The sequence below is a fragment of the Equus asinus genome, chromosome 11 (assembly GCF_041296235.1).
Source record: "Equus asinus isolate D_3611 breed Donkey chromosome 11, EquAss-T2T_v2, whole genome shotgun sequence".
Classification (NCBI taxonomy): Eukaryota; Metazoa; Chordata; class Mammalia; order Perissodactyla; family Equidae; genus Equus; species Equus asinus.
Genome location: NC_091800.1, coordinates 18,039,128 through 18,061,100, shown reverse-complemented (window position 1 = coordinate 18,061,100; position 21,973 = coordinate 18,039,128). Strand labels below are relative to the sequence as shown.

Below are 21,973 nucleotides of genomic sequence, written 5' to 3'. Positions count from 1 at the left end.
AGAAAAGATAGAAGTAGGAACTCTTAGAACTAGAAACAGTGACTTTGCTTTCACTGGGTCACAGAATACAAAAAAGAAGAAAAAGAAAATAGGATTGACAGAATATAACAATAGGCTTTAAATCCATCCATTCGTTTATTTATTTAGCCAACATGTGAGTGCCTACTACATGCCAGATACTTTATTAGAGATACCGAGATGAAAGACAACCATCCTATCCTTGAGGATATCACAGTTTAGTGGTGTTATAAATGCTATAATAGAAATATCTGCAAAATGTTGCTACCACCTTCCATCTAGTAAGAGCAGCAAAGACTTCTCATAGGAGATAAATTCTGAAGTGAGTCTTCAAGGAGGAATAGGAATTATCAAGGCAAAAGTCAGAGGAGGGAGCTTGCAGAGGAGGAACATGACCAAAGGCGTAGTGTTGTCAACATGCCACAATAAAGGAACTGCTGGTCCAGCCCAGTGGCCTAGTGGTTAAGTTCAGCACACTCTGCTTTGGCAGCCTGGGTTTAGTTCCCAGGCATGGACCTACACCACTCGTCTATCAGTGGCCATGCTGTGATGGCGGCTCACATAGAAAGTAGAGGAAGATTGGTAAAGATGTTAGCTCAGGGCAAATCTTCCTCAGCACAAAGAGAAGAATTGGCAACAGCTGTTAGCTCGGGGCAAATACTCCTCAGCAAAAAAGGAACTGCTAGGTACATGTGGCTTGACTGTATAGAAATAAGGTCAGAGAGGCAGGTGGGCTCGGATCATGAACTTTAGGCTAAGGACTTTTATACTTTTACCATTGACAGAGTGACAGCAGCCAGCACAGTAATATAGACAAGGTACAATGAGTATTTGTTTGGATCATGATGGTGACACAACAAAAGAGAAGAGAATAAACGTAGGAGGTGTTATAAATAAGGTAGAGTTGTAACAGGTGATCAGGGAGAGGAATGAATTTCCAATGGCCTTGGGTAACTGAGAGGATGATACATCATTAATAGAAGGAATGAAACACTGGAGATGAAACTGACTGAAGAGACAATATGTTTAGTTGAGTTTGAGCCCTAATAAGTTTGAGATACCAAGTAGTGATATCCCGAATAGCCTGGTAGAGAGGGTACTAGTGAGTCATCCACATGCATCGGATGATAGTTGAAACCCATTGAATTGGCCAGGGAGAGGGTATAAAGCAAAAGGAGAGCCAGGAAGCAAGCCTTGGGGAAAAGAGGCACATGGGGAGGAAGAAAAATAAGAGAAAGAGCAATCAGAGTGGATAGGGTATGATTGAATGGACAAGAATGGGAGCCACTAACAGACTACCTTTTCAAGAAGTTTGGCCTTGAAGCGAAGGCCATCAGTGGTAGAATGGGAGAGCAGCAGACATTGACAAACCCCCCGCCCCTTTAAAAAAAAAAAAAAAAAGATGAGGCGGCTTAAACAAGTTTGAGGGGCAGAGGCAATTTTCCATTAATGCTAAATAATAACCTCTAGTTCACCCTTGTCATGTATCGCGGAAATAGTTATTTTATTGGGGTTTTTTTTCCGTGTCAAACTCATAGCTAGAGATTTTGCACCTTGTCATGTTTTCTCTTTTCTAAAACTTCATGTATGTTGTTTAGATGTTAAACATAACATTTTTATTTCTGCCTTTTTCCCATATTCTAATGGGTATAATAAAAGACATCACAGATACTAATGAGTGGGCTTCTACGATAGAATTAATGATCAGGTTTCTGTCTACATTTGTATATATCTTATCTGTATTCACACAGTTAAGTGATAGCAAAGCTATATTCTACTGTATCAAACCATAAATATATTTACACTTAAGAAACAATGAATTGACTCAAATGTACCGTGAAATTAATAATTGATAGTTGATTTCTGTGTGAAATATATGCCATATTTTGCACAGATACGGTGTAAATACAGCCATATTTTGCACAAAAGACCAACAATTCAAAATTGAGTGGCATAATTTTGCTAAGTGTGAGATGCCTCAAATAACATAAAATAGTATTTGGATATATCCCCACTTCCTAAATTTTAGTAACATCCATATTTCTTTATTCAATAATAATTTAAAATACTTTAGATTCCACAATAAAGAATACTAAAGATCTCTCATCTTATGATGCATTTTACAGCAAATCTGCATAATATTTGTTCAGTCTGTCCATAAATATGTCCTTCATATGCTGCTGTAAGTAGCCCCAGATCCCTTTAAGGGCCATGATACATATACACAATATATATCTGCAATACATATATATGTGTCATTTATACAAAATATGTCATGTATATGACAGGTATTTTACTTTCTATTTTTATTGATGCAGAATATCTTTAATTTGCCCAAATTATTTTCTTATCTTGATATTTTCCAAGGTAATAGTAGTATGACCTCACAGAGTTTTTAAAATCATGAAATAGGCGTTAGATACATTTGGAAAGTTATCAGTCATTTGTTTCCACTGAACTTTGGCCTCCTTCTCCCATTTCATACCTAATATTTCACTCTTAGATATTTTAAGTAAAGCAGAAAAAACTATGTCATTGAATTTAACCTTAATTTTTAAGCAACTTTCTTTTAATTGAAATTTTTAAATACAGGGTATATTCAGTTCTCGAGGAGAAAAGATCCTTATGGCAGATGCTGATGGAGCTACAAAGTTTCCCGATGTTGAGAAATTAGAAAAGGGACTAAATGATCTACAGCCTTGGCCTGTGAGTCTAAGAATATAGTTTAAATTATATTCAATCAAGAATATAGGGGGTCTAAAGTAAAATTAAAATGGGCTTTACCTGTAAGTTACCTATAATTTACGTATAAGTTTTAAATTGTTTTTTTTTCTTGGTGTGAAATTCGTGTATACAGTCCTACAGAAGAGCTAATCATTTTATTACAAACATTCACTGATTTTCTGAGATTCATTTGACATTTATTACTACTCTGGCCATCTCCCTTGATTTTTAATTGTTTCTACCAAAGTTTTAATATTTATCATGCATATTTAGCTAAGGCTTTTATTTAAAAGCATAGACTGAGACTTCCAGGTAAAGATGTAAAATGAAACTGGATCACAGAATCTTGTTTTTGATGAAACAAATAAATGAAAACACAAGCAGAGGCCGACCCCATGGCTGAGTGGTTAATTTCATGTGCTCTGCATGGGCGGCCCAAGGTTTCACTGGTTCGGATCCTGGGGGCGAACCTGGCACTGTTCATCAGGCCATGCTGAGGCAGCGTCCCCACATAGCAGAACTAGAAGGACCTACAACTAGAGTATACAACTATGTACTGGGGGACTTTGGGGAAGAGGAGAAGAAGAAAAAAAAAAAAACACAAGCAGCAACCACTCAAAAAAGATTATGTGCAACTTATGCCATAACTTCAAAAAGTGGAGGTTGACTTTCATTCAGTATAATGCATTTGAGATTCATCCAAATTGCTGCGTGTATCAGTAATTTGTTCCTTTTAATTGCTAAGTAGTAGTCCATTGTGTGGGTATACCACAGCTTGTTTATCCATTCAACTGTTGAAGGACATTTGGGCTGTTTCCAGCTTTGGCAGTTACAAATAATGCCACTACAGTCATGTGTGGCTTAACGATGGGGATACATTCTGAGAAATGCATCGTTAGGCAATTTTATCGTTGTGCAAATATCCATAGAGTGTACTTACACAAACCTAGATGGTATAGCCTACTACACACGTAGGCTATATGGTACTAATCTTATGGGACCACTGTCGTATATGGAGTCCATCATTGATCAAAATGTCATTATGGAGTATGTGACTGTATCAATATTCATGTAAAGAAAAAAGTGGAGATTGAGGAAAGAGAAAATCCTGGTGCCATTCCCATCTTTTAAAAGCCATTTAGAAAAAGAAGATGAATTTACCAAATTCTGAGCTTTTTACCAAATACTCCTGGTCTGGAAAGAATCAGACTGAAAGAATGAATAAGCACCCTTGGACAACATCAAACAATACACAGTATCCCTGGATTTCAGCAGAAGCAAGAAAAATTGCTGAGGCTCACCGTTTTCGGGGCTTCAAGCTAAGTTTGGGGCACAGATCCATATGATTAGATCCATTCCTCAGAGGAGTGTCCCCTTGTACAGGACAAGACCACATCTCACAACAGCAGGGAACCCAAGTGACCCAACAATGCTACATAGAGCTCAAGAGATAAATGGCAGCTACACTAACCTATTACTACAAAAAAAGAATTAAAGTTTCATACAAAAGAAAGATAAACCCTGTCTGAAAGCCATTATAATCCAAGGAAAAGGGTAAAATTACATGAGAATATTTTTGCTAAGGAAATAATAATTAATGAAAATAAGCATTCAGCAACACAAATTCAGGCATTTGAAGGTGAGATGACAAAACAACAGAACGATATTAAAAAAGAAGTTACAGAACTAAGGAAGCAAAATTGAGTGCTACAATAAGATCAATAAATAGAACTACCCATGAATGAAATAGACCTAATTTAGAACTGTTTTTTATTATTATATATTTGTTAAAATAATCCCTATTCATTATAGCAAAAACCAAATAAAGTAAAACACAACATATAAAACTCATTAAAGCAAAACTCCAAACAACAGAAAATTTAATATTACAAACCCTCACCTCATATCCTACTTCCTAGAAATCAGTATCTATTTAATTTCGTGATTTGTGAAGTATTCTATTTCCCCCTCCACCATCACCCACTCCCCCTTTCTTCCCAGCAGTTTTTCTTTAGAGATACTAAATGAATTAATTAATATAGTTCTTAAAAGAATTAGTTCTGAAAATATCCCTTTTACCTGTGCTATTCAACACAGTAGGTACTAGCCACGTGTGGCTATTTAAATTTAAATTAAAATTTCAGTTCCTCAGTCTCACTGGCCACATTTCATATCCTTGTAGCTTGTAAGCTACCTTATTGGCTCACACAGACATAGACCATTTCCATCATCACAGAAAGTTATGTTGGACAGTACTGCCTTATACTCTATGATACAAAATTATTATTGGATATGTTACATGTTCACTCTTACTGAAAAAGTATGTCTTCTTCCACCTCTCACAAAATCATGATAAGCTAAAAGAAAAATCCAACTGATGAAGTTTTTGGGTTTGATTTCCTACTTCCCCCGAAAGAACCCACAGAGACTTGATAGATGTTGCTCCCTCATTATCCCTGTAGCTGGGGAGCCATGAGTGGGGGGGCGGGGTGGAAGGTGTCAAATTGTTAGCAGCTGACTTTGTCATCCTCTGGTGGGGCAAAGAAAAATTAAATGATTTAACCAAAATTAGGAGGTGAACCAAACAATAAACAGGAAAAAAATCTGATCCTTCCTCTTGTAAATCCAGTTCCCTTTAAACTACTCTGAAAAGGAAAGGAGTTCTGATGCCATCTTTTTTCCTTGTCATAATTCAGTTTACTGCATTGTTACTGTAAATGTTGCGTTTTAAAGAACTAACTCATATGATTAAGCTATTAATTCACAGCCTTGGTCTGTAGCACCTCAAGGGAAGCCTGATTATTTAAGAGGATCACAACTCACTTGAATTAATTGGAACTCAGTTTATTAAGAGTTTTTATCAATATGCATCATGTAACACTTTTTGGAGGAAGTGGAAAGGAGGCAGATAAATGATAGGTAATTAAAGTTCCAAAATCCATAGTCTTTGGATCGACCCAGTGAAAATTATTTTTGAATCAGGACTCCTGTCTACTCATGATTCTCACAAAGCTTATAAAGAGTCATTGCTCTCAGAAAACTTATATTCTGAAGCTAATGTGCATAGAGGAATTAGAAACTTTTTAATTATCTAATTCAGGTGTTGGCACTTTTTCTATAAAGGGCCATTTGGTAAATATTTTCAACTTTAAAGCCATACAATCTCTGTTGCAGCTACTCAACTCTGTGGTTGTAGCACAAATACGTAGATGAATGACCATGCCTGTGTTCCAATGAAACTTGATTTATAAAAACAAGCAGCAGGCCAGATTCAGGCCACGGGCTGTAGTTTGCAGACCCTTGATCTAATTTAGTCACTTATTCACTATTGGAAACTTTTCACAACCACCAAGTGATCTTTCAGTGTCTGTTTGCATAGCCCTGGTGATGCCCAAGCAGCCCTTCCATCCCAACTCAGTTATAAAGTTCCTCTTTACATTAAATGCACGTCTGTCTCCTTTTGGTGGTTCTAATTTTACAGCTACACAAAACAGTCTACTTCTACTTCTTTGTGACAGCCCTTCAGAGCGTTAAAGCTATTTTCCATGTGTCTTCTCTATTTTACGCTGTCAGTAGTTCTTCCAGTTTGTAAAGAGCATATTTCTTTTTCTTACCATCTTGGTCATTTTCCACTGAAGATGCTTCAGCTGGTATCGATCTGGTCACCACGTTACATTTTTACCTCATACAGCCAGGTCTTTGTCATATGTGTTGCCATTGAACCTTGCCTCCACATCCCTGTACTGGTACCGTTGTTATTTTTGTTTCTGTGTTTCCTTTGCTTTGTTTTGTTTAGGAAGGAAAGTGTGGCTCGCTACTTATCCCTATTAAACATCAGCACGTTCAATTTCAGTTTCTCAAGGTGTGGCTTCTTATTCTATCTTTAGTACACTTGCTCTTGCCTTCTCAATTCATGTAGGCCACAGATTTGATAAGCATGCGTTGCATATACTTCCTTAAGCCCTGATAAAAATTGACTAGAACAGTTCTGAAAATAATGAAACGGGAACATGGGTTTCAAAGTAGCTGAGTTCTATAATGACTCCACGACTGACTCACTAGATGGCAGTAGTTCACTTAAATGTCTTCTACAGTATTGACGGCTTCTAATGTTTGCTTCTCAGCGGATTTTATTTTTAATTGCAACAAAAAGAAATTTGCTGCTGCTTCTTACTTGGATTTCCTCTTAGAGTAGCCAGGTCATATATTCTGGTCTGATTATTCTTATATGATGAACTTAGAAAAACTGCCTGTAATTCCTTCTCTGAAGAAAATTGTTCTTTTAAAGTTCTAAACTAAATGTACATAATTTAAGTAGAGCTATGTACGATAAACAAGTAAAAGAGATATTTACCTTTAGTTCCAAATATTTTACTTGTATTATCTTTTTTTTTAAGTGCAAAACTTTCTCCCAGCTTTTCAACTTCCTAACCAGTAGTTTTTCTACCCTTCTAATAAAATTATGGTTGATTTTACAGTAATTTTTCTAAGTAAAGTATATGATGATCACTTGTTTAGTGATTTAACTATTTGAAATAGAGTCAAAAATCCGTGAACAGGCAACATAGATGACAAGAAGTCTGTAATCCATAATCATAGGATAATTCCTCAGGCCATGATTTGTATCTTAAATTCTCATTTAGACATAGTTCCAACAAACTTAGTTTTCAGGTTTTTAAGGCCACAAATGATTAAAGGTAATGGATATTAAAGAGATATGGAGTAAAATTACATTAAGAAAAACTATAGGAAACAAATATTAACCACGCACACAGCTCAATCTGGAGTGATTGCTAACTAATGACCCTGCATGTTCCTGTATCTTCAACCTGGTACCTTGGTTAAGTGCGGTTTTGGTACACCAGCATTTCATGTGTGTATGTGTGGTTTGGTTGTTCCTTAAATAAAAGAATAACAATTATGTTTCCCCTTTTTTGGACCACGCAGGCAGGTCTAAGAACCTAGTCTATTTGCTTCACCCTCTCAATACGTGGGTAGATGACCAGGCTTCCAAAAGAGATCCCTTGACTTCCCAAGTCATTCGTTTTATAGACCAGGTAGTTACACAAGCATTTTGCTGAAATCTTTGTGAAAATCAAACAAAGGAGAATGCAAAAATTAAAAAGGCAGGCTTGAAAATGTAAAAAAGTGGTAGACTGTACATAATAAAACTTTAGGAGAGTCTGTCTCAGCAGATCACAGTGTGTTTCCCAAACTAGTGGAGTCCAAGGGCTGCCTGTCAGAGCAGGTGTTCAATACCAACGAACCGAGTTTGAAAGTGGATCTCCCTTAGAACAGGGAACAGCAGACTTTTTCTGTAAAGGACAGAGAGGAAACACTTTAGGCTCTGTGGACCATGTATGGTCTCTGTTGGAATATTCTTCTTTTTTTAAAAACCGTTCTTGGCTCATAGGCCATCCAAAAACAGGCAGCAGGCCGGCTTTGACCCACAGGCCGTAGTTTACCACCCTTGTTCTAGAAGATTGAAACCTTGATTTTAACAACCATAATTTTTTCTAACCACAGAAATTTTCATAAATTGCATATCCTTGTGATTGTCGAGAGAAAATACTCTTAATTTAAAAGGCAGGGAAGTAATAAGGTACCTTTCCTCAAATAAAAGGAAACAAAACAGATATTGCCAAGTTTATCTGTTGAGTCTGTGCAGATTGATACAAAGTTTTTTTAGAACAAGTTGGAAATATGAATCAAAAGCTTTAAATAATTCATATCCATTGACCCAATTTTGAGAAATTTATCTTAAGGGAATAATTAAGAATGTGTATAAAAATAAATTTTCAAGGAGCAGTGTTTTTTAATAAGAGGAAAAAACTAGAAACAATTTAACATGTCCGATATTAAATTACACTGGTTAAACTCATTATCATATAGGATGGCTATTCATTATACATAATTAAGTGAAAAAAGCAAATTTTAAACATCTGGATATATATGGATAAATCTATCTATATATGAAATAGTGTGTTAACATCAGTTGTCTGGATGGTGGGATTATGGGTATCTTTTCAGATTTTTTTTTAGATTAATTCTATTGTTAGTTTTTAACAATGAACCTATATTGCTTTTAAAGAAAAAGGGGAGGGGTGATTTTTTTTAAATCAAAACTTTATTTTTTATAATAAATAAAACTTATTCTTAACTTGGTAGTTTGCTTCATATACCAAGTTTTCCGTTTCTGCCCATATTGGCTGAATATGGCTAATTTTACTATTTACTTTTTTTTTTTTTACTAATTTCTAAATTTTTTCAACTTTGTTTCTATAGCTCTACCTTATTTGGAAGCATTTTTGTCTTTTGGAGTGCCCTGTGCCAATTTCCATTTCAATATGTTTCTTAACTTTGGATGTGGAGTTTGAATAGACCTAGTTTCAAATCCCATGCAAACTGGGGCAGGTTAATCCAGGCATCTCAGTTTGCTCATCTCTGACATAAGGACGATGAGCCCAAGTTCATAATCCTGAGGAAATGATCAAAATTTAGAAATCTATGTCAACCGTTTCGTGTGTGTTCAGCACTCAGTAACCGTTACCTCTAATTATTAACATTAGTCTGTGATTGATTTTCAGAACTAATTGTAATGTTACTGTTTATAATTGTTAATGTACATTGGACTTTCCTAGTTTTTCTAGTCTATTACTTCTCTCCCATGAATTGTGAGAGAACACTTAACTAAAAAAGTGTTAGGAAAGAGAGATTCTAATTAAGCATTTCTTTCTAGAATAGAATACAGCACCAGTTTTTCCACTTTTAAAAGCCAACTGTCATAGCAACTAAAATATTCATTTTTTAAAACAATAAGAAATTCAGCTATACTCTGAAAGAAGCTTAGAAGAAAGAGACTCCATGTCTACATATATATTCTAATATGAGCAGTTTTTAAAACAAGAATATCCTTCATGCCTGAAGAACAGCTAACTGTTCTAAAAGCTACTTAGATGAATTCCACCTGATACTGAGATCACTATCAGGGATTCAGTTCTTACATCAGAACTCCAGATACACAAAACCCGCTTTAAAAGCTTTTAGAGGCTTATGCTGAAAGAAAAGGAGATTTTAAAATGAAATCTTTTGCTTTTGCTTTGTTTTTAGTTTAATTAAGTGGTATTTTAACTCTACTCAGTCTCTGAAAGGTAGAAGGATGTCCTTCTTTATCTATTGCTCAGTAATGCTACTGCTCTTTTTGGATTCAAAGTTAAAGCTTATTCGCCATATATGATCTGAACTTTTAACGTGGTTCTCCTCTAAGAAAACCCTTCTCTCCCTTCCTGAGCAAAGTACCTCTGCCAGAAAAAGGGAAGAAATTATTCTTACTATTAAATAGTACGTAAGCAAAGAGATAACAGATAATTTCTAGAAGAAAATATAGATGGCTAATAAAAATTTCCCGGAAGTTTACCTTTTTATTTTTAAAAAAAAGTAAATTAGATCATGTGTAGTTATATTTTTCTGTTATCAAATTAGCAAATTTAAAATGAGAATGATTAGAACTGACAAGAATTTAATGAAATAGTCAATATCATACCCAATTAGTGGGAATGTAAAGAGCCTTTTTAAAGATTAATTTGGATCCTATACATTAAAAACATTCATATTTTTAACTTAATATTCTACTTCTATGACTTCTCCAAAGAAAGAAATCCAAAATACATTTGGAGTTTTATATCAAAGATATTCTTTTAGGCACCTTTATAATAACATGAAATTAGAAATCATCAACACATAGGCAAAAAATGAAAGTATGTGTGGTTATCTGTACAGTGAAATATTGTATTGTCCTTAAATCGGCACAGGAAAGAAAGACCGACGTGAAGCACGACTATGACAAGTTCTTGCAAAATAAACCTGAATCTTATCAAGCCTCTAACTCTAACACCCAGTTCACAGGAAATGCAGAGGACGGAGGAACATGTTAAATGTCACCAGGGGGGTCAAATCAGCAAAATTCAAAACCTAGGAAACTCTACAGGATAAATTCCATTGTTTCTTTAACAAATAAATTATAAGAAAAAAACTTAAAAGACATAAGGGGGAACCCGTGGATAAAAGAAATACCAATCAATTTGTATGGATTTTATTTGGCTCTTGATTGAAACAAACTGAAAACATTACGAGATAATAGGGCAAATTTGAAAACTGAGTATATGTGATGGTGTTAAGGAATTATTAATGTTTTTGGTATGATAGTGATATTATAATTGAAATATATATCAATTTATAGGATGCTTAGAATTTGTTTCAAAATAATCCTAGGTTGGGTGGGTGGTAGTGAGGGGCTTGTTGATAATTGTTGAATCCAGGTGGCGGGCACATGGGGCTTTATTTTCTTATTCTCTCTACTTTTGGGTATGTTTGAAAATGCCTGTAATAAAAAGTTCGGAAACAATGAACTTGAATATAAGAAAACTTTAGGTTATTTTAAATGAAAAAGAGCATGATACACATGACTAAATTTTAGCTATGGTTTTTTAAATGCAGAGGGAAAAAAGTACAAAAAATAGACAAGTAAATATACAAAATTTATCAGTGGCTGCTTTTAGGTAGTGAGATTATATGTGACTTCTCTCTTTATAATAAAGTTTTGTCATATATATGTAAATTTATATTCTAATTTTTTTTACAATGAACACGAATTTTAATTATTTTGGTGAATGATTCAAAATTCAAATAGTATTAGAAGATATACAGTGAAATTAGCCCCACCCTTCATTTTTCAGTCAACCAATTACTCCTAGAAGTAACTAGTGTTATCCATTTCTTATATCTCCATCTGGAAGTTTGTATATGTATTCTTTATTTAATAAAGCGCAAAACCATAACATTATACACTGTTCTGTTATTTCCATTTAACAATATATCTTGGAGATTGAGCTGTATATATACATCAAAGCACTTCTTCATTCTTTCACAACTTCATAGCTAGTTCCTTTGGATAGATATACAAGTTTGCTGCTTCAAACAATGAAATGATTAGCCTTGCATGAATATCTTCTTACACATATGCAAGTTTATTTTTAGGAAGACTTCCCAGTTGTGGAATTGCTGGGTCAAATTATATGTATATTTGTAATTCTGTTAACAGTTTTCAAATCATTGTCCATATAGTGTGTAGGCACAGTACGGTAAAAACTGCTAGGTTTTATTTGCATTGCTCTTGGTATAAGTGTGATTGAGGATCTTTTCAGTTGTTTAAGAGCTGTTTTTACTTACTTTTTTGTGAACTCTCTGTCCATAGCCTTTGCCTCTTTTCCACCTGAGTTGTTGAGTACTTTTTTAATAATTTGTAGAAGTACTTTGTGCATTTTGGAAATTAGCCTTTTGTCTGTAATATAAATTATCAACATTTTCCTCCATTTATTTTGTCTTTTAATTTTTAATATGGTTGAATTTTTGTTGTTTTGCCACACAGCAATTTTTTTTATTTCAAATTCATTTATTCTTCTGGGTTTTATGTACTTGTGCCTTCCTTGAGATCAAATTATTTCTATTTTACCCTTAAATCTTCGATGTATCTGGAATATATCCTTGTCAGCATGCGGCTTGGTTTCCAAATGGCTACCAGGACACCCCACAGCATTTATTCATTGATCTTTTTCCCACGGGATTTAAAATGTCATCTTTATTGTATTTTAAGTACCCACGTGTGTGTGTTTGTGTTTCTGGCCTTTCCATTCTGGCCCATGCATTTATCTGTTTACATTCCAGTACCTTTTTAATTATTGTAATTTGTAATATGTTTTTAAATCCTCTGGAGCAAGTCCTTCCTCACTCTTAGAATTTTCCTGGCTCTTCTTGGTTCTTTATTTTTCAATATTAACTTTCAAATCAGCTTGTCTAGTTCAATGAAAAATTGTTTTGGTATTTCTATTGGTATGGCCTTCAAACTAAAGATTAATTTAAGGAGCACTGACTTTTTAATGCTGTCGTCACCTGCCGTTGCCCACGATCATGGTGTGCCCCTCTGTGTGCTGTGTTGTTTTGTTTCCCTTGGTAGCATTTACTTGTTTCCTTTGTTTAGATCTTGCTACATTTCTTGTAAAGTTTATTTCTAGATTTTTCTTTTTTATTGATGTTGTAAATGTTGTCTTTTCTTCCACTTTATCTTCTGATTATTGTTTGTACATATGAAGGCTAAAATATTATATATTCATTTTGTTCCCACTCATCTTTTCAAATTCTCTTGTTTGTAGTAGGTTTTCAGTTGATATTCTTAGATTTTCAAGATTTTAGTGATTATATATAAAATCATACCATCTACAGATAACCCTTGTCTTTCTAATACTATTAATTTTTCTTTCTAAAAAAGTATACTTATATTGATATAGTATTTTTAATCAGAAAAATCATTTAAATATGTGAATTTTGAAGTAATACATGCCTCTTATATTTAGTGTCCTCTTAGTAAGTGCAATTAGGCTTCTTGAAGCTGTAACTATTCTGAGCTCCTCAATAAACCTTTAAAGATATTTAGTCTTACTTTTTTAAAAAATCATTTTCTAAAAAATGAGATATTCACATTGAAAATAAATATTTTTATTAATGATACATAAGTTTTGAAAAATCGTTTGATTTTGTTTTCTTCAGGATCAAATGGCTATTGCATGTGGATCTCGAGCTCATTTGGAAAAAGAATCAATTGCTCAGGTGAGGCTCATTAACTGGCAGGGGTCAGCAGTTTATTCCTGTTTTACATAGAAATTAGCACAAAATAAGCTTTCATACTTAATCTCATAAAAATGAGGTTCCTTTCAAAAGAAAAGAATTTTTTTAATTTTGGAAATTTGTGAAGAATTGGAACATTTAGGAATTGATTTTTTCTTTTAATGAGTTTACAGAAGGATGTAGACTTCACTTTGACTTAGGATGCAAGCAGCTCTTTTTTATTTTTTTTTAAGACACAAACAGTCCCCATTCAGTTATAATATATAACAAACTTCTAAATGATGCATTTTTGAACCTATCAACTGCCTTTAGTTTTGTCATACTTGCACACTTAGATACTATATTTTGTTTCATTCAAAGTTTAAATTCTTTTTTAACTTTATTCCTCTTACAAAAGCACTATACCTTAAAATTTGACAAGTTGTAACTGCCCTTTTTAGGATATAAAAAAAAATCACTGAAGGGGGCGCCAGCCTGGTGGTGTAGTGGTTAAGTTCATGCATTCTGCTTTGGTGGCCTGGGGTTCGCAAGTTCGGATCCCAGGCGCAGACCTAGCACTTCTCATCATGCCACACTGTGGCGGCATTCCATGTAAAATAGAGGAAGATTGGCACAGATGTTAGCTCAGCAGACGACCTTCCTCAAGCAAAAAGAGGAAGATTGGCGACAGATGTTACCTCAGGGCCAATCTTCCCCACCAAAAAAAAAAAAAAAAAATTCACCGAAGACATGAAATTCTTCATTTTGTAATTTGTAGATTAGGCTAGAAAAGCTGGAGTAACTTAAAGGAAAAAATATATTAAGGAATTATTCTATGCAATTTTTTTTATTTGAATCATTTTTTCACTTAAAAATGTTGGTCTAGTGTAACAAGCTCAGTAATTGTCCATTATAGTCTCTTTTTTTCTTTTCTTTTGGTGAGGAAGATTGTCCCTAAGCTAATATCTATTGCCAATCTTCCTCTTTTTGCTTGAGGAAGATTGTCCCCGAGCTAACATCTGTGCCAGTCTTCCTCTGTTTTGTATGTGGGACACCACCACACCATGACTTGATGAGTAGTAAGTAGGTCCTCGCCTGGGATCTGAACCTGCGAACCCTGGGCCACCAAAGCAGAGTGTGTGAACTTAACCAGTACGCCACAGAGCCAGCCCCTGTCCATTATATTCTTAATGGTTCATCTAGAGTGGTCAAGTAGTTTGAGAATAAAGCCATATTTTTCAGTGCAAGGTCAAAATTATTTGGGGAGGTTTTTTTTAAATACATATTTCTGGGTCAGTCTCAGCCACACTGAATCAGACTCTAGGCATGGGACCAAGAGTCTGCATTTTTAACAATTTCCCAGGTCACCTTTATGCATACCAGAGTTTGAGAACCAGTGGCATAGAAGATTTAACCTTTTCCTCAATGATTCTGAAATAAGATAAGAAATTCTGATTTTTTTATAAAAAATATACTGATGGCAGAGTCATAAAACCTCTTAAGGATTATGCTCACATGTGGAAACACAGACTCTCCTTTTTTTTAATAAATAAATTATTTTAACATCTTGAGCATCTGGTCCAGTATTCTATATTCCTATGGACTCTTACTGGTATTTGAAAAAGTTTAATCCATTAACCATAGAGAATATCATACTCCCAGGAATTTAAAACTGAAAGAGAGTTTAGAGATTAACTAGTCCAACTTTATTACTTTACTGACACACAAGGGATAAGGGAAGGAAAAGTGTATGCCCAAGATGTTCAGCACATTATTTATAGTTACACTAGAAACTATAAAATACTAAATTCCAACACTAGAAAATATAGATATTTCCCCTGGCTGAAATGTCACGCAGCCAATAAAACAGATGATAATGGAGACTACATAATCACATGGGAAAAATACCTAAAATATTAGGTTGTATAAAAAACAGTATTATATTGTAAATACAGTATAATTGTGTAAAAATATCTATGCAAACGAAAACACAAAATAGACTGATATTAATTTCATGGTTGTGTGATTGAATTTTTTCTTTTTTCAAATAATATATTAATGGGAAAAAGAGGATAATCTACTTGGTGGAGGAAAAAAGATAGATTGAAGAAATAGGAAGCAGTAATTAGGAAGCTATTGAAATACTCTAGGCACGAGATACTTGGGCCCTGTATTTATTGTTGGTGGCAGTAGAAAGGAAGTATGTTGTTCTTTGGTTTTGTTTTTAATGGTGTAAATTCTTTTCAAATAGAACATCCATTAGTTGAAAACTCTTTGAATTTTTCTTAGAATAGTATTCAAATAAGACTGCTATGGTCTAAATCTTCTTTTACCTAGTACTGCTTTTAGCCACACATCAAGGGATCTAGCCCAGGATCCACATGTTTATAATTTATCTTGTTATCCATCCATCTGTTCCTCCATCTCTAAAACTTAGTGATTGATTTAGTGCTTTTTGGACCCCATAGAGTTGGCTACTACTCTGTAGAAAGAAAGGATAAACTGATCTACTGACTAGGGATCAGCAGTTGTCTACTGCCGATGCTCAGTAGGCTTGTAGTTCAAGTTCAAATCCAGATGATCCTCGTAGAGCTAGACCTGTCTTAGAGATGCTCATCTCCAAGAGGCAACATATCCATCTGCCACATGTCCAAGAAACTGCGGCATAGCCTTCCTTTTCTGAGCCACTCAGGTTTTCTCTTAATGTGCTTGCATGGTGATCAGTCTCTGGACAGTAAAAAAATTGTGAAAGAATTAATCAGGATAGTAAACAGCAACTTCAATAGTTTAACCCTGTAGTTTTCAGTCTTATCTTTGCTAGATACGTTTATACACATTCTCAGTTAATCCTGCCATCTGTTGTACTGTTCTCTTGGAAGATAAACATGACACAGCCCCAGTGGAGTCCTTTAGCATCCGTAAATGTGTGCACATCCCCATGTGTTCTGTATAACAGTTACAACAATCATGTGGAAATTGGGTATTCTTAATTTATCACTTTTAAAGGACTTAAAATAGAATCCATTACCATTTGTTTGATGTCTTCAGATTTTCTTTGAAGAGTCTTTTCTTAAGTCTTGGGACTTCTTTGAACTTCTGACTTTAAGATAATGAAATTACCAGTCAACTTTAAATTTCACCTGAATTCTTTGTTTACATTTCATAAACATTAGAGAGATTATTGTTAATATTGAAGTAGTGAATGTCTTTTTTTCATGTTTTTAAACATCTACTTCAGAAATTCATATAGTACTACTCTATGATTTTGTTAGCTTAGTTTAACTAAATAAGTCTATCCTATGATGTTTTTAGATATCTTCTAAATTTTAAGGTATTTTGCCAAGTTTTAAAATTTAAAGATCCTCTTTTTGTAGTATCTTGTTATGCTTTTAAATATGTTGGAAATCAAATAAATTAAGGTTTTCATGTGAACTCCACATGTTTCTGGTTTTTCAAAGATAGCCATTATCATAAAACAAGCAAAAATCTTGTATTAACATGCAAGCACAAGCAGTTGTAAATATTTTTATTTGGTAACTAGTAAGCTCACCTAAATCACATTAAAAATCATTCTAGGAGAATATAGGTATTATTTTTCTACCTTTTAATTTTTATTTTTCTATCTTTCAATTTCTATTTGTTCTTTTCTAAGCATAAATACTCTTTTGGAGGTTTAATCAGTCAACCAGTATGTATTGGAAGTATTTTATATGGAAGGCACTGAGCAAGCTGTTGTGAGATTCCCAGAGTATTTTAAAATGAGGTTTCTGCCCTACTTAGAGAGGTAAGACATATTTACATCAAAACGTAACTAATGATTCTAGATAATAAGAAGTGCTAGATGCTTTCAAAAAGTTTGTTTTACATACTTTATAGATAGGTATTTTATTCTTCCTTCCCTTCCTGCCCTATTTAATACACAAGTGAAATTGTAGTCGGGAGGTTAAAGTGAGCTTCAAGCCTTCTTCCTTTATATTAAAAACATTTATTGAGTTCCTGTTACTTTCTGTGCCAAACATTTGGCTAAAGGCTTTAATATTATCTCCTGTAATCCTTATAATAACTTTATGAGGTAGGCATTTTCATTCCTATTTTATAAATGAGGAAAGTGGGACTTTGAGAGTTGAGGTAACTTGCTCAAGGTCACCCTGCTAGTTGTTAGTGGAGCCAGGATTCAAATAGAGATCTGCACAGGTCAGTGGCGTTTTTCTACTATGTCGTGTCATCGCTGGTCAGTCATGGTTCTGCTCAGTAATGATAGAAAAAGCCATGTGAGTGAAGAACAGTACTAAAGATTACAATTATGAAAAGCAAAATCCAAAAGGAGGAAGGGACCTCTATTTAATAGTATGAGACATTAAATGTTCTCCGCAGACTCTGAATAGGTTCCTTATGTGCATGTATCACGTGGGTCTATTACCTTAGTTATAAAAAATGTTGAGATTCCTATCTTTTTTTAATCCTAAACATGAAAGTCTTGAATACAATGATAATGATCTATTGTTACTATGTTTTAAAGTTTGCAATGTTTAATGAATAATGGAATATTATGTCCTGTTACTACTAATTATAAAATTAATTACTAATGACAGCAGTGAATACTCAGGATTAAAGACTACTTAAGTTTAATATCCAAAGTATTAAAGAACTTATATTTAAAATATATTTAATCAGATATCTGTCTTACCTAATTAGAGAGACAGGGTTTTTGCTTCAAACTTCTTTCTAGTCTGTAACTTCCATGACACTCTGCTGTACCTCTTTTATCAATATTCTCTTTAGCTAGGTATCAAACTTCAGGTTCAAATCTTAGTGTTTTGCTTTTGCAAAATATTCTGGTAACTGTCACCTTTTTTGAAACTGGAATATATTTTGGGCAGAGAGGCACAAAATATGTAGATGAATGAGATGTTCTCCTTGCTCATGGCAGCCCAGAACTGCTGTGGTATGATTCTGGTAGGTTGAGGCCCTGACCTCTCACCGGTACTGTGCTGCTTCTTGTCGCTCAACCACCAGGACGTGAGTAACTGCTTCTCCAGAGCCTCCGTCCGCTCAGCAGTAGGCATCCTCCCCCTTTCTGTATAATGCTTTGCCAGTGAAGGGAATGGAACAGTGTGTTCATCGACCAGTCAATTAAATATTAAAATGCAGTTGTGTACAGGCCAGGTGATTTCAATGTCTCTGTTATAGATAAATGGAAAAATCATTTCTATTTTGTCTTTGTTTCAGCGTTCTTACTTCCGTACTCTTCTCATGTATGGGTTCCACTTTCTGGTGTGGTTCCTTTGTGTCAAAGGAATCAGGGACACACAGTGTGGGTTCAAATTATTAACTCGAGAAGCAGCTTCGCGGACGTTTTCATCGCTACACATTGAACGATGGTAGGTTCCTCACCAGCATGTATGTGGTATATCTTATTATACAGAAGGTATTCCAGATCATGAGAGGCAGCCCTGTGTTCTCACAATGAACCTCCAGATTTAAACAGATTGACATTTTTATATGTAAACTTAATCTGTGCCTTTATCCTTTTACTGGGTTGGATCTTATTTTGAAAATGTCAAACCAAACATAGGGTATAAACTTATGTATTCACCTTAATTGTAGACAGTATAAATTGGGAGGCCTGAAAATATCCCCTTTCCTTCAGCTTTGTTTTTTTCCTTGAAGAAAAAAGAAAAAGAGAAGGGTACCCATTTTCTCTTCTTCCCTTCCTTTTATAGGAGTAAGTTCGCTCTCCTGCCTAAGAGCCAATGCTTTGACCTCTGCATCCCCTTCTACCATCTAAGAGCCTAATCCTTTTGGCTTATTTTCTCTCTTGTGTCTGCAGCCTTTTCCCCTCAACCACATCTTGCCCATCAGTTCTTGAAACAAGTTTAAATTTCTCTTGCCATTAAAAAAACCCTCTCCATTGATACCCCAAACACCCCTCCAGCTCTAGCCCTCTCTCCTTTCACAGCAAACCTTTCCTTGAAAGAGTTGTCTATATTCAGTGTCTCCATCTTATCACTTCTCACTCACTCCTTACCTACCTTACTATGGATTTTCCCCCATCCCTCCATCTAAACACCTCGTTAACCCCATGTTGTTAATCCCAGTGACCATGTTTAATATGACCACTTACTATCTTAATTAACCCATTGGTATTCAACACTTCTCAGCTTTCTGTCTTGAAATATCCTGTTCCCTCAGCGTATCTTTATCCTGGACCTCACCTCAGCTCTCAACCTATTTAATGAATAACGCTGTCACACAGAAGCTTGAAACCTTGGGGTCAGCCCCAACATCCCCCACAGCCCCTCCATATATCCAATCCATGACCCAGTCCTGTTGATTTTAGCTTTTATGTCACTCCATTTCTCTTCATCTTCACTTCCACCATCCAGGACATCATCACTTCCTATGCTTCAGCCCAAGGGGTCTTTTCAAAAATTAAAAGTGATTAATCAAATGCATCTCTTCTGCTTAGAATCCTTCAGTGGCTTCCCATTGCCTTTTGGCCCCTTCTGTGGCCTTGACAGGTGTACTGATACACAATATCAGCACTGATTGCATAGTCTGGCCCACCAGAGTCTCCACATGCAGATTCTTCCCTTCTCACCCCCACCCCTCAGCCTCTCACCTTCTCCTTATCCTTCAGGTCTTCCCTAGGACAGCCTGGCTTCACTCTCCAAACTAGATCAGACACCCCTAATTGTATACTGTTGCAGTACCATAAGCCTTTCTCATAGCACCTATCACATCTGTAGTCTTTGCTTATTTGTGTAATGTTTCCTTTTCTCTGTTAAAACATAAGCTCCACAAGAGAAGAGTCCTATGTGATTTTGTTTACTAGTATATTCCACTATCTGATAGCGTGCCTGGCCCATCGTAGGTACTCAATATCGTTGAAAGAATTAATACTTACTCTTAGTCGTGGGCTCTATGTGAATTCTTTTCATGGTGGAATCTGCATAATTATTTCAGTAGATGTTCATTTTTGTAGTCTCTGCAACTTTCTTGCATCTATTTGCAAAGATCTATAGTCTCCCTAGAAATAGATATCATATAGCCCTCCAAATAACTTTAAAGAAACTATAATTTCAGAATGAAAATTATCATTCAAACATGTTTTTCAATCTTTTTTTCCTAGATTAAAAAATTTTAATTAATGTATATTTGGTCTTCAGATTCAGACATGTTTCTATTATGTTAAAGAATAAAACATCCTGATAGTTAATGGACTCCAAAATGAGAGAACCTAATTTAAGAAGCCACTCTTGATGCCTTCCTCTACTTTGGGCATTGAGCCATCAGCCGTTACGTCTAGAACTAGGGTTCTCTGCAGTTTGAAAGGAAGGATTATGAAATGGAGTACATTAGGGTTAGGGTGATAACTTAAAAATCATGAAGTTTCCTTGTCAGGATTGTTCTAGGGCTGCACTGTCCAATATAAATATAATATGAGACACAAATGCAAGCCATACATGTAATTTTAAATTTTCTAGTAGCCACATTAGAAAGTAAAAAGAAAGATGAAATTTATTTTAATAATATACTTTAAAACAGTATAAAAATATTGTCATTTCATCATGCACTCAATATGAAAAAATATTGAGATATTTTACATTCTTTTCTTTGTACTGTGTCTTCAAGCAACAGTACATCTCAGTTCAGACTAGCCACATTTCAAGTGCCCAGTAGCCAAATGTGGCTCTTGGTTGCTCTATTGGACAGCACAATTCTAGTGTTTTGGGGTTTTTGTTTTTTTTTTTAGTTAAAGAACATTTTTTAATTTTTTTCTTTAAATTTTATGTTCATGTGCATGCTTTTTGAGTCATTTATTTTGGACTTGATTGACATGCTATTGATCTGACTTAAAATTTTAGCCTCTTGTATCTCTCGTTAGGGTTTAATTATATTTATTTTGTGCCTGTAAAGGAGAACCACCAAATATGTATGTATCGACTTGATTAGCAGTATACCCTTCACCACAGTAATGTTTCATCAGTGGCTTTTATTGAAACCTGTTTGTTCCTGCACTTAAGTCAAGAAAGACTAAAGAACAGATGTACTTTTTTCTTATGCAGCATAACTTATAGAAACCAAGTTCTGCATTTACTCCTTATTTCCATTTAAGTGTCACCTTAGACTGTTCTTTTTTTTTTTTAAGATTTTTTTTTTTTTTTTCCTTTTTCTCCCCAAAGCCCCCCAGTACATAGTTGTATATTCTTTGTTGTGGGTCCTTCTAGTTGTGGCACGTGGGATGCTGCCTCAGTGTGGTTTGATGAGCAGTGCCATGTCCTCGCCCAGGATTCGAACCAACGAAACACTGGGCTGCCTGCAACGGAGCGCGCGAGCTTAACCACTCGGCCACGGGGCCAGCCCCTAGACTGCTCTTTTTTAAGAATTTATTGTAACAGAGATTCATTGAAATTTTTCTCCTAACTTTCAGGAAATCCAAGTCAAGTAGACTTTCTAGGTATTAGAAAACATCAATGAGGACAGCTGAAGTTAAAAGACTATAGGCATCTCTTTTTTTTGACCTTTAATACGGGTTGGATTTTTTTTTTATTATTAAGATTATGATAGA

At 34.9% G+C, this 21,973-nt stretch overlaps 1 protein-coding gene across 3 annotated transcripts in view; it reads left to right on the top strand.

The window, feature by feature from the left end:
* ALG5 (ALG5 dolichyl-phosphate beta-glucosyltransferase) overlaps window positions 1-21,973 on the top strand; it is a 41,992-nt gene that overhangs the window by 12,112 nt on the left and 7,907 nt on the right. For 2 of the 3 annotated variants that reach the window (XM_014862689.3, XM_014862688.3), the window contains exons 6-8: window positions 2,611-2,724; window positions 13,345-13,404; window positions 18,631-18,782. In XM_014862689.3, coding sequence (XP_014718175.1) covers window positions 2,611-2,724; window positions 13,345-13,404; window positions 18,631-18,782 — 326 coding nt within the window. The remainder of the gene's footprint in view (window positions 1-2,610; window positions 2,725-13,344; window positions 13,405-18,630; window positions 18,783-21,973) is intronic. The other variant, XM_014862690.3, reaches the window with a different exon arrangement.